Source organism: Schistocerca serialis, chromosome 2 (assembly GCF_023864345.2).
Source record: "Schistocerca serialis cubense isolate TAMUIC-IGC-003099 chromosome 2, iqSchSeri2.2, whole genome shotgun sequence".
NCBI classification, from domain to species: domain Eukaryota; kingdom Metazoa; phylum Arthropoda; class Insecta; order Orthoptera; family Acrididae; genus Schistocerca; species Schistocerca serialis.
In genome coordinates this window covers 203,322,257-203,334,731 of record NC_064639.1, presented here as the reverse complement: position 1 = coordinate 203,334,731, position 12,475 = coordinate 203,322,257, and the positions used below count along the sequence as shown (strand labels likewise).

Here is a 12,475-nt window from a genome sequence, read left to right as displayed (position 1 = left end):
ATGCTCCCGCTAACCGTACACGAACGAGTAGCACATTTTGGAAGTGTCACACATTTCACTGACCACTGGTGTTCACTGTCGCAGAACAAAGTGTATAATATACTGGTAGGAAACTTCCGACGCTTGTCACGTCAGTTGCGCACTGCAGCCAAGTCGAAGTACAGGGTTATTCTGAATGATGGACCCATTTTCAAAAATTCGTATATATTAAAGTACAAATCCAAGATGAACGAGCTTTATACCAATGAAAAGAGGAAGTTTCGAAGTTTTTGGCAGGCGGCGGCGGGCGAGCGGTGATGGTTTCAGAAGCGGCCGATTGAGTTCGCGCGGCAATAGGGCCGTCATTGCATTTCACTGTCAGTTGTGAGTGAAATGGCACCTGTGGAGCACAAGGTTTTCTGCGTTCTTGAGTTCGCGAAAAGTGAGTCGCAAATTGCAATGCAGCGCGGGGATTTCGTACCAAATTCGGTATTCAACCAGCAACTCGCAAAAGCATTAGCCGTTGGTTTAAGCAATTTAAATAGACTAGGAGTGTGTGCAAAGGTAACAGCACAGACCGACGGCGTTGTCAGAGGATGATGTCCGACGGATTCGAGAAAGTTTTATGCGCAGTCTCAGTAAGTCAGCCATTCGAGAACTTAGAATACCTCAGCCAACTGTATGGAAAGGACAGGCTCTCGACCCCAGTGACAAAGAGAAGCGACTTGAATTTTGTGGTTGCGTGCTAGCAAAAATGGAGGATGACGCATTTCTGCGGCGTATAATTTTTAGCAATGAAGCGACGTTCCACTTTAGTGGAAAAGTCAACAGACACAGTGTACGCCTATGGGGTTTGGAAAGTCCACATTCACCTTGAAACACGAAAGAGAATCACCGAGGCTCGACGTGTTCTGTGTCGTATCCCGTACAAAGGTTTACGGACCATTTTTCTTTGAAAAAAAAAAACTGTAACAGGATCACGTACCTGGACATGTTGGAACAATGGCTGTTCCCTCAGGTTATGGAAGATTCCCAGGACTTCATTCTCCAGTAGGATGGAGCTCCGCCCCATTGCCACAGTGATGTACGAGGCTTTTTGAATGACTCCCTTCCTCAGCACTGGATCGGTCGTAGGGGACTTGACCTGGCTCTGCTCTTCTGGCCAGCGAGATCTCCTGATCTCACAATCTGGGACTATTTCTTATAAGGTTATGTGAAGGAAGCTGTTTACGTCCCGCCTCTACCAACCACTCTGAACGATCTGCGGAACCGGATCACAGCTGCCGTGCACTCGGTAACAGCAGATACGCTTTCGCGCGTGTGGGACGCGTTTGGCTACCGCGTCGATATTTGCCGTTCAGCCAACGGTAGCCACATTGAAGGTTTATAACATTTATCACATTTCTAATTATGAAATAATTATTAAAAACTAATTAATTACAAATTATTAAATATACACTACTGGCCATTAAAATTGCTACTGCAAGAACAAATGCAGATGATAAACGGGTATTCAATGGACAAATATATTGTACTAAAACTGACATGTGATTACATTTTCACGCAGTTTGGGTGCATACATCCTGAGAAATCAGTACCCAGAACAACCACCTCTGGTCTCCGAGCTGATAGTCCATGCTGCTGCAAACGTCGTCGAACTGTTCGTGCAGATGGTTGTTGTCTTGCAAACGTCCCAATCTGTTGACTCAGGGATCGAGACGTCGCTGCACGATCTGTTACAGCCATGCGGATAAGATGCCTGTCATCTCGACTGTTAGTGATACGAGGCCGTTGGGATCCAGCACGGCGTTCCGTATTACCCTCCCGAACCCACCGATTCCATATTCTGCTAACAGTCATTGGATCTCGACCAACGCGAGCAGAAATGTCGTGATACGATAAACCACAATCACGATAGGCTACAATCCGACCTTTATCAAAGTTGGAAATCGATTAAATTTCGCGTCTGTAGTACGCCATCTTCGCGGTGTAGCAATTTTGATTGCCAGTAGTGTATTAAATTGATATCGAACATTATGAAAAAAAAACCTTGAAACGTCCTCTTTTCATTGGTATAAAACTTGTTCATTTTGGATTTGTAATTGAATAAATCGAACTTTTGAAAATGGGTCCATCAGTTAGAATAACACTATTTACACGTACGCACCGGTGCCATCTTACAACAAGATGTACCATGTAGTGTGGTGTTCACATTATTTTGTCCACGCCCTGTACGTAAGAGCGAGTACAGCCTGTGTTTAAAGTATAGGTAATAGGTTACAGAGTAATAAATAAATAAATAATAAGTTCTCGTCACCAGCATTGTGCCATTCTAAGAGTAGCTTTGCAAGGACGAGGACATTTCATTCTTATGGGGTAAGTCAGGCTTGTATGGACAGTTTTACACGTCACTGCATGTGTCAGTCAGTTATATGGTGTAATTCACACTCCATATTTATGTTATTATCTTCTCCCAGCGCACTGGAGGCTTGTGATGATGTACAGCATAGGACGTTCCAACAAGCACATTATAATAACCAATGTTGTCCTTAGCTTACATGTGTTGGTCCGTTGTCTCTCCAGGGTCACTGAGCTTCGCGGACTGCTCTTCTGTGGGAAAGAACACGGAAGTCGGTGTCTCCAGCAGCAACTACTCTTCCACGGTGACAGCTGCCGTCGGCAGCTTTATGGTCATCAAGTGCCCCCTGTCCTCCAGCGACAAAGTTTCACAGGTGAGTCACACTTTAACTTAAATACTCGTTTTTGAGTGAGCTGCTACCTTGTGGCAGTTGGAGCGACACTAGCGCACCAATGGGCGGGTACACTACTGGCCATTAAAATTGCTACACCACGAAGATGACGTGCTACAGACGCGAAATTTAACTGTCAGGAAGAAGATGCTGTGATATGCAAATGATTAGCTTTTCAGAGCATTCACACTAGGCTGGCGCCGGTGGCGACACCTACAACGTGCTGACATAAAAGTTTCCAACCGATTTCTCATACACAAACAGCAGTTGACCGGCGTTGCCTGGTGAAACTTCGTTGTGATGCCTCGTGTACGTAGGAGAAATGCGTACCATCACGTTTCCGACTTTGATAAAGGTCAGATTGTAGCCTATCGGGATTGCGGTTTATCGTATCGCGACATTGCTGCTCGCGTTGGTTGAGATCCAATGACTGTTAGCAGTATATGGAATCGGTGGGTTCAGGAGGGTAATACGGAACGCCGTGCTGGATCCCAACGGCCTTGTATCACTAGCAGTCGAGATGACAGGCATCTTATCCGCATGTCTGTAACGGATCGTGCAGCCACGTCTCGATCCCTGAGTCAATAGATGGGGACGCTTGAAAGACAACAACCATCTGCACGAACAGTTCGACGACGTTTGCAGCAGCATGGACTATCAGCTCGGAGACCATCTGTTTACAGCATCATGATGGTCGCATCCGTGTTTGGCGACTTCGCGGTGAACGCACATTGGAAGCGTGTATTCGTCATCGCCATACTGGCGTATCACTCGGCGTGATGGTATGGGGTGCCATTGGTTACGCGTCTGGGTCACCTCTTGTTCGCATTGACGGCACTTTGAAGAGTGGACGTTAAATTTCAGATGTGTTACGACCCGTGGCTCTACCTTTCATTCGATCTCTGCGAAACCCTACATTTCAGCAGGATAGTGCACGACCTCATGTTGCAGCTCCTGTACGGGCCTTTCTGGATACAGAAAATGTTCGACTACTGCCCTGGCCAGCACATTCTCCAGATCTCTCACCAACTGAAAACGTCTAATGAAACCAGTTTAACACATTAATTCATTTGTAAAGTAAATAAGTCGTTTGACAGTGGTTTATACATGAGAGTTCGATGCTTTAAAGAATCATTGGAATGGGTGGGGCGGGATCGGGGTTTTCCGTGTAGTGACTGTTTCGTAAATTGTGCAGGGCAAGAATTTTGTGATGGGAGACAGCGGAACTACACTACTGGCCATTAAAATTGCTACACCGAGAAGAAATGCATATGATAAACGGGTATTCGTTGGACAAATATATTATACTAGAACTGACATGTGATTACATTTTCACGCAATTTGGGTGCATAGATCCTGAGAAGTCAGTACCCAGAACAACCACCTCTGGCCGTAATAACGTCCTTGATACGCCTGGGCATTGAGTCAAACAGCTTGGATGGCGTGTACAGGTACAGCTGCCCTGGCAGCTTCAAAACGCTACCACAGTTCATCAAGAGTAGTGACTGGCGTATTGTGACGAGCCAGTTGCTCGGCCACCATTGACCAGACGTTTTCAATTGGTTAGAGATCTGGAGAATGTGCTGGCCAGGGCAGCAGTCGAACATTTTCTGTATCCAGGAAGGCCCGTACAGTACCTGCAATATGCGGTCGTGCATTATCCTGCTGAAATGTAGGGTTTCGCAGGGATCGAATGAAGGGTAGAGCCACAGGTCGTAACACATGTGAAATGTAACGTCCACTGTTCAATGTGCCGTCAATGTGAACAAGAGGTGACCGATACGTGTAACCAATACCACCCGATACCATCACGCCGGGTGATACGCTAGTGTGGCGATGACGAATACGCGCTTCCAATGTGCGTTCACCGCGATGTCGCCAAACACGGATGCGACCGTCATAATGCTGTAAACAGAACCTGGATTCATCCGAAACAATGACGTTTTGACATTCGTGCACCCAGGTTCGTCGTCGAGTACACCATCGCAGGCACTCCTGTCTGTGATGCAGCGTGAAGGGTAACCGCAGCCATGGTCTCCGAGCTGATAGTCCATGCTGCTGCAAACGTCGTCGAACTGTTCGTGCAGATGGTTGTTGTCTTTCAAGCGTCCCCATCTGTTGACTCAGGGATCGAGACGTGGCTGCACGATCCGTTACAGCTATGCGGATAAGATGCCTGTCATCTCGACTGCTAGTGATACAAGGCCGTTGGGATCCAGCACGGCGTTCCGTATTACCCTCCTGAACCCACCGATTCCATATACTGCTAACAGTCATTGGATCTCAACCAACGCGAGCAGCAATGTCGCGATACGATAAACCGCAATCCCGATAGGCTACAATCTGACCTTTATCAAAGTCGGAAACGTGATGGTACGCATTTCTCATACGTACACGAGGCATCACAACAACTTTTCGCCAGGCAACGCCGGTCAACTGCTGTTTGTGTATGAGAAATCGGTTGGAAACTTTTCTCGTGTCAGCAGGTTGTAGGTGTCGCCACCGGCGCCAGGCTTGTGTGAATGCTCTGAAAAGCTAATCATTTGCATATCACAGCATCTTCTTCCTGTCGATTAAATTTCGCGTCTGTAGCACGTCATATTCGTGGTGTAGCAATTTTAGTGGCCAGTAGTGTAGTTAACCTGCAACTGGGACTGTATACTGTGCACCAGTTAGCCGTTTAATCTCTCTATATTCAGGGTGGCGGAAATTCCCATTACAAACTTCTAGGAGTTGTAGAGGGTAGTAAGTCTCAGAGTTCCCTGTCCTGGTATGCAACGGGTAGACACGATGACGTGTAGTCAAACGATCCCCAGATGTGACTTATTGTCCGCTTTGCTGTTAGACCGAGTCAATACCTGTGCGTCACCGATAGAGGAAACACGGTGCAGTACACGTTTGCGGAATACACAGACATGCTCCTTGAGTATGGCGAAGCTGCAGGTACAGGAAGAGCTGCTAGTCGGCTGCATCACGAACGTTTACCACACCGTCACACTCCATCGCAGAAACTGTTTGCCTAAGTTACACAACTGCTACGAGAAACGGGTACCTTCTCCGTGAGGAGGCAGGACTGTGGTGCTCGCGCAGTGGTTAACACACTGGACTCGCATTCGGGAGGACGACGGTTCAATCCCGTCTCCGGCCATCCTGATTTAGGTTTTCCGTGATTTCCCTAAATCGTTTCAGACGAATGCCAAGATGGTTCCTTTGAAGGGGCACGGCCGATTTCCTTCCCAATCCTTCCCTAACCGTCTCTAATGACCTCGTTGTCGACGGGACGTTAAACACTAACCACCACCACCACCACTGTGGTGCTCCACGGCGACGCCTCACTCCCGAATTTGAAGAAGGTGTACTGCGTTGCACTGAAGACAGCCCATCAGATAGTTCGCGAACAATTGCGTGTGCAATGGCTGTTAGTCACAGTACCGTCTTGGACGTCCAGCATGAGCAACAATTACATCCGTACCGCTTACAAAGGGTACTCGCTATGGGTTCAGCTGACTTTCCTCAACGCGTCGCCTTCTGCACGTAGTTCCTGCACCGTTCCATCGACGCGCCCCTGTTTCCACGTCGACTTCTCTTCACAGATGAATGTAGGTCAACAAGGGATTGTCTCCGGAATGCTCGAAATAGCCGTGTCTTGCGGACGAAAACCCTCATGCCACGCATGTTCAGGAATTTCAAGAGAGGTTTGGAATTAACGTGTGGGCAGGTATTCTGGACAGTCATGTGATTGGACCATACCTCATTCCATCCATGGTCACTGGCCCCGCATACTTAGCCTTCCTACGACACGTAACGGACCGGTTCTTGGAAGCTGTGCCACTGAATGTCCGTCAGGAATTGTGGTTTCAGCATGATGGAGCACCACCTCACTTTTCACTGGCTGTCCGGAGACATCTCAGCAGACGGCATGGTGAAAGATCGATAGGCCGTGGTGATCCAACCGCGTGGCCGCCACGATCGCCGGATTTAACCCCTATGGACTACTTCTTGTGGGGTCGTATGAAGAGCCTAATTTATGAGGCACCTATAGTGACAGAGGAAGATCTGCTGGCACGAGTTCTAGCCGCTGCACGAGACACTGACGATACACCAGGTGGGATGGAGAGAGTGTACCAGAACATGCTTCGGAGGTACAATGTGTATAACAACGTTGATGGTCGCCACATCGAGCCGCTGTTGTAAGGCATCGGTACGTTGCGGCTGGTGCCGTAGATGCTGGGTTCTTGTTGTTGTCGATTAATTTAAACCATAAGGTGTACATTGTAATGCAGATGCGTAAGTAATAACGGAACGAGTCAGTATTCTTTTCAAATGGATTGCAACAATTGTACTGGGTCACGCCTAAGTACATTCCTGTGGATGAGATAATCACCTGCATTGAAACTGTCGTAGAAAGGAAACGACACGTTTCCGCGCATGGAGGGTTGGGTTGTTTGGGGAAGGAGACTAGACAGCGAGGTCATCGGTCTCATCGGATTAGGGAAGGACGGGGAAGGAAGTCAGCCGTGCCCTTTCAAAGGAACCATCCCGGCATTTGCCTATAGCGATTTAGGGAAATCACGGATAACCTAAATCAGGATGGCTGGACGCGGGATTGACATGGGTTCCTATTCAAAATGATATGTACTCACTACCCTCTACATGTCCTAGAAGTTTGTAACGGGAATTTCCGACCACCCTGTATAGAAGGCAATGTCCTGACTGACTGACTCATCATCGCTCAGCCAAAACCGCTATCAATAGAAACTTGAAATTTGGTGAAAGTGGAGATCTGACTTACACTATGTGATCAAAAGTATCCAGACACCTGGCTGAAAATGACTTACAAGTTCGTGGCACCTTCCATTGGTAATACTGAAATTCAGTATGGTGTTGGCCCACCCTTAGCCTTGATGACAGCTTCCACTCTCGCACGCATACATGCAGTCGGGTGCTGGAAGATTTCTTGGAGAATGGCCGCCCATTCTTCACGGACTGCTGCTCTGAGGAGAGGTATCGATGTAGGTCGGTGAGGCCTGGCACGAAGTCCGCGTTCCAAAACATCGCACAGGTGTTCTATAGGATTCAGGTCAGAACTCCGTGCAGGCCAGTCCATTACAGGGATGTTATTGTCGTGTAACCATCCTGCCAGAGGCGTCGATCGTGTTGAGAGATGCAATCGCCATCCCAGAATTGTTCTTCAACAAGTGCGAAGTAAGAGGGTGATTAAAACATCAATGTACGGCTGTGCTGTGATAGCGCCACGCAAAAGACAAGAGGTGCAAACCCTCTCCATCAAAAACACGACCACACCGTAACACCACCACCTCCAAATTTTACTATTGGCACTACACACGCTGGCAGACGACGTTCGCCAGGCATTCGCCATACCCACACCCAGCCATCGGATCGCCACATTATGTACCTTGATTAGTCATTCCACACAACGTTTTTCCACTGTCCAATCGTCCAATGTTTATGCTGCTTACACCAAGCGAGGCGTCGTTTGGCATTTACCGGCGTGATGTGTGGCTATGAGCAGCCGCTCGACTACGAAATTCAAGTTTTCTCGCCTCCCGCCTAACTGTCGTAGTACTTGCAGTGGATCCCGATGCAGTTTGGAATTCCTGTGTAATGGTCTGGATAGATGTCTGCCTATTACACATTACGGCCTTCTTCAACTGTCGGCGGTCTGTGTCAGCCAACAGACGAGATCGGCCTGTACGCTTTTGTGCTGTACGTGTCCCTTCACGTTTCCACTTCACTATCACATCGGAAACAGTGGACCTAGGGATGTTTAGGAGTGTGGAAATCTCGCGTAAAGACGTATGACACAAGTGACACCCAATCACCTTACCACGTTCGTGAGTTCCGCGGGACACCCCATTCTGCTCTCTCACGATGTCTAATGGCTACTGAGGTCCCTGATACGGAGTACCTGCCAGCACAGTGCACCTAATATGAAAAACGTATGTTTTTGGGGGTGTCGGGATACTTTTGATCATATAGTATATAGTTCAGTCGTTACAAAATTGCGGCCTTTAGGGGGCAAAATAGGCGATGAAGGTTTTTTATTTTAAGAAATGTCGTTATTAAGGCAATTTTGAAGCTAGACCTATGAAAACTGGTATTTGGTTTCTCGGTCAGAAATAAAGAAATACGCGTTTCAGCATCTTTCGAAAGCCTACCCTATGAGGGTGAAGTTGTGGGTGAAAACTTTTTTTGAAAGTATATAATTATAAAGAACTACTAAACTATTTTCAAAGATACATCTGTGAACACTAGTATGGATTTCTCGTTTACAAATAAAAACATACGTGTTTCACTGTTCTTGGAAACTGCAGCCCTAAGGGGGTGAAATAGCGGATGAGATTTTTTATGGAAATATTTTATTATGAAAGCATTTTTAAAGCTAAATCTTTGAAAATTTAAATTTGGCTGCTCAATTAGAAATAAAAAATACGTGTTTCACTGTTTTTGGAAATTCAACCCCTACGGGGGTGAAACGGGAAATGAAAGTTTTTATGGAAATATTTCATTGTGCAAGTATTTTTGGAGCTAAATCTATGAAAATTTGTATTTGGCTTCTCTGTTAGAATTAAACACATGCATGTGACTGTTTTTGGAAATTCAGCCACTAAGATGTGAAATAGGGGACAAAACTTTTCATGAAAATATTTCATTGGGAAAGCATTTTTAAAGCTAAATTTTTTGAAAATTGATGTTTAGCTTTTCGCTTGGAGTAGAAGACATACGTGTTTCACTGTTTTTGGAAATTCAACCCCTGTTGTTGTTATTGTGGTCTGCAGTCCTGAGACTGGTTTGATGCAGCTCTCCATGCTACTCTATTCTGCTCAAGCTTCTTCAACTCCCAGTACCTACTGCAGCCTACATCCCTCTGTATCTGCTTAGTGTATTCATCTCTTGGTCTCCCTCTACGATTTTTACCCGCCACGCTGCCCTCCAGTACTAAATTGGTGATCCCTCGATGTCTCAGAACATGTCCTACCAACCGATCCCTTCTTCTTGTCAAGTTGTGCCACAAACTCCTCTTCTCCCCAATTCTATTCAATACCTCCTCATTAGTTATGTGATCTACCCATCTCATCTTCAGCATTCTTCTGTAGCACCAAATTTCGAAAGCTTCTATTCTCTTCTTGTCTAAACTATTTATCGTCCACGTTTCACTTCTATACATGGCTACACTCCATACAAATACTTTAAGAAACGACTTCCTGACATTTAAATCTATACTCGATGTTAACAAATTTTTCTTCTTCAGAAACGCTTTCCTTGCCATTGCCAGTCTACATTTTATATCCTCTCTACTGCCACATCATTAGTTATTTTGCTCCCCAAATAGCAAAACTCCTTTATTACTTTAAGTGTCTCATTTACTAATCTAATTCCCTCAGCATCACCCTACTTAATTCGACTACATTCCATTATCCTCGTTTTGCTTTTGTTGATGTTCGTCTTATACCCTTCTTTCAAGACACTGTCCATTCCGTTCAACTGCTCTTCCAAGTCCCTTGCTGTGTCTGACAGAATTACAATGTCATCGGCGAACCTCAAAGTTTTTATTTCTTCTCCATGGATCTTAACACATACTCCAAAATTTTCTTTTGTTTCCTTTATTGCTTGCTAAATATACAGATTGAATAACATCTGGGATAGACTAAAACCCTGTCTCACTCCCTTCCCAACCACTGCTTCCCTTTCATACCCCTCGACTCTTATAACTGCCATCTGATTTCTGTACAATTTGTAAATATCCTTTCGCTCCCTGTATTTTACCCCTACCACCTTCAGAATTTCAAAGATAGTATTCCAATCCTCATTGTCAAAAGCTTTCTCTAAGTCTACAAACGCTAGAAATGTAGGTTTGCCTTTCCTTAATCTTTCTTCTAAGATAAATCGTAGAGTCAGTATTGCCTCATGTGTTCCAACATTTCTACGGAATACAAACTGATCTTCCCCAAGGTCGGCTTCTACCAGTTTTTTCGTTCGTCTGTAAAGAATTCTCGTTAGTATTTTGCAGCTGTGACTTATTAAACTGATAGTTCGGTAATTTTCACATCTATCAACACCTGCTTTCTTTGGGATTGGAATTATTATATTCTTCTTGAAGTCTGAGGGTATTTCGCCTATGTCATACATCTTGCTCACCAGACGGTAGAGTTTTGTCGGGACTGGCTCTCCCAAGGCTGTCAGTAGTTCTAATGGAATGTTGTCTACTCCGGGGGCCTTTTTTCGACTCAGGTCTTTCAGTGCTCTGTCAAACTCTTCACGCAGTATCATGTCTCCCATTTCATCTTCATCTACATCCTCTTCCACTTCCATAATATTGTCCTCAAGTACATCGCCCTTGTATAAACCCTCTATATACTCCTTCCACCCTTCTGCTTTCCCTTCTTTGCTTAGAACTGGGTTTCCATCTGAGCTCTTGATATTCATGCAAGTGGTTGTCTTTTCTCCAAAGGTCTCTTTAATTTTCCTGTAGGCAGCATCTATCTTACCCCTTGTGAGATAAACCTCTACATCCTTACATTTGTCCTCTAGCCATCCCTGCTTAGCTATTTTGCACTTCCTGTCGATCTCATATTTGAGACGTTTGTATTCATTTTTGCCTGCTTCATTTACTGCATTTTTATATTTTCTCCTTTCATCAATTAAATTCAATATTTCTTCTGTTACCCAAGGGTTACTACTAGAGCTCGTCTTTTTACCTATTTGATCCTCTACTGCCTTCACTATTTCATTCCTCAAAGCTACCCATTCTTCTTCTGCTGTATTTCTCTCCCCCATTCCTGTGCATTGTTCCCTTATGGTCTCCCTTGAACTCTGTACAACTTCTGGTTCTTTCAGTTTATCCAGGTCACATCTCCTTAAATTCCCATCTTTTTGCAGTTTCTTCAGTTTTAATCTACAGTTCATAACCTATAGATTGTGGTCAGAGTTCACATATGCACCCGGAAAAGTCTTACAATTTAAAACATGGTTCCTAAATCTCTGTCTTACCATTATATAATCTATCTGATACCTTTTAGTATCTCCAGGGTTCTTCCATGTACACAACCTTATTTCATGATTCTCGAACCAAGTGTTAGCTATGATTAAGTTATTCTCTGCCCAATATTCTACCAGGCGGCTTCCTCTTTCATTTCTTAGCCCCAATCCATATTCACCTACTATGTTTCCTTCTTTCCCTTTTCCTACTCCCGAATTCCAGTCACCCATGACTATTAAATTTTCGTCTCCCTTCACTACCTGAATAATTTCTTTTATCTCATCATACATTTCATCAATTTCTTCATCATCTGCAGAGCTACTTGGCATATAAACTTGTACTACTGTAGTAGGCGTGGGCTTCGTGTCTATCTTGGCCACAATAACGCGTTTACTATGCTGTTTGTAGTAGCTTACCCGTACTCCTCTTTTTTTATTCATTGTTAAACCTACTCCTGCATTATCCCTATTTGATTTTGTATTTATAACCCTGTGTTCGCTTGACCAAAAGTCTTGTTCCTCCTTCCACCGAACTTTACTAATTCCCACTATATGTAACTTTAAACGATCGATTTACCTTTTCAAATTTTCTAACCTACCTGCCCGATTAAGGTATCTGACATTCCACGCTCCGATCCGTAGAACGCCAGTTTTCTTTCTCCTGATAACGACGTCCTCTTGAGCAGTCCCCGCCCAGAGATCCGAATGGGGGACTATTTTACCTCCGGAATATTTTACCCAAGAGG

General features: G+C 45.1%; 1 protein-coding gene across 1 annotated transcript in view; it reads left to right on the top strand.

Annotated features, from left to right (window-relative positions):
• The window catches only part of LOC126456941 (hemicentin-2-like), a 135,670-nt gene that overhangs the window by 20,377 nt on the left and 102,818 nt on the right, over window positions 1–12,475 (top strand). The window contains exon 2 of the mRNA XM_050092875.1: window positions 2,563–2,711. Coding sequence (XP_049948832.1) covers window positions 2,563–2,711 — 149 coding nt within the window. The remainder of the gene's footprint in view (window positions 1–2,562; window positions 2,712–12,475) is intronic.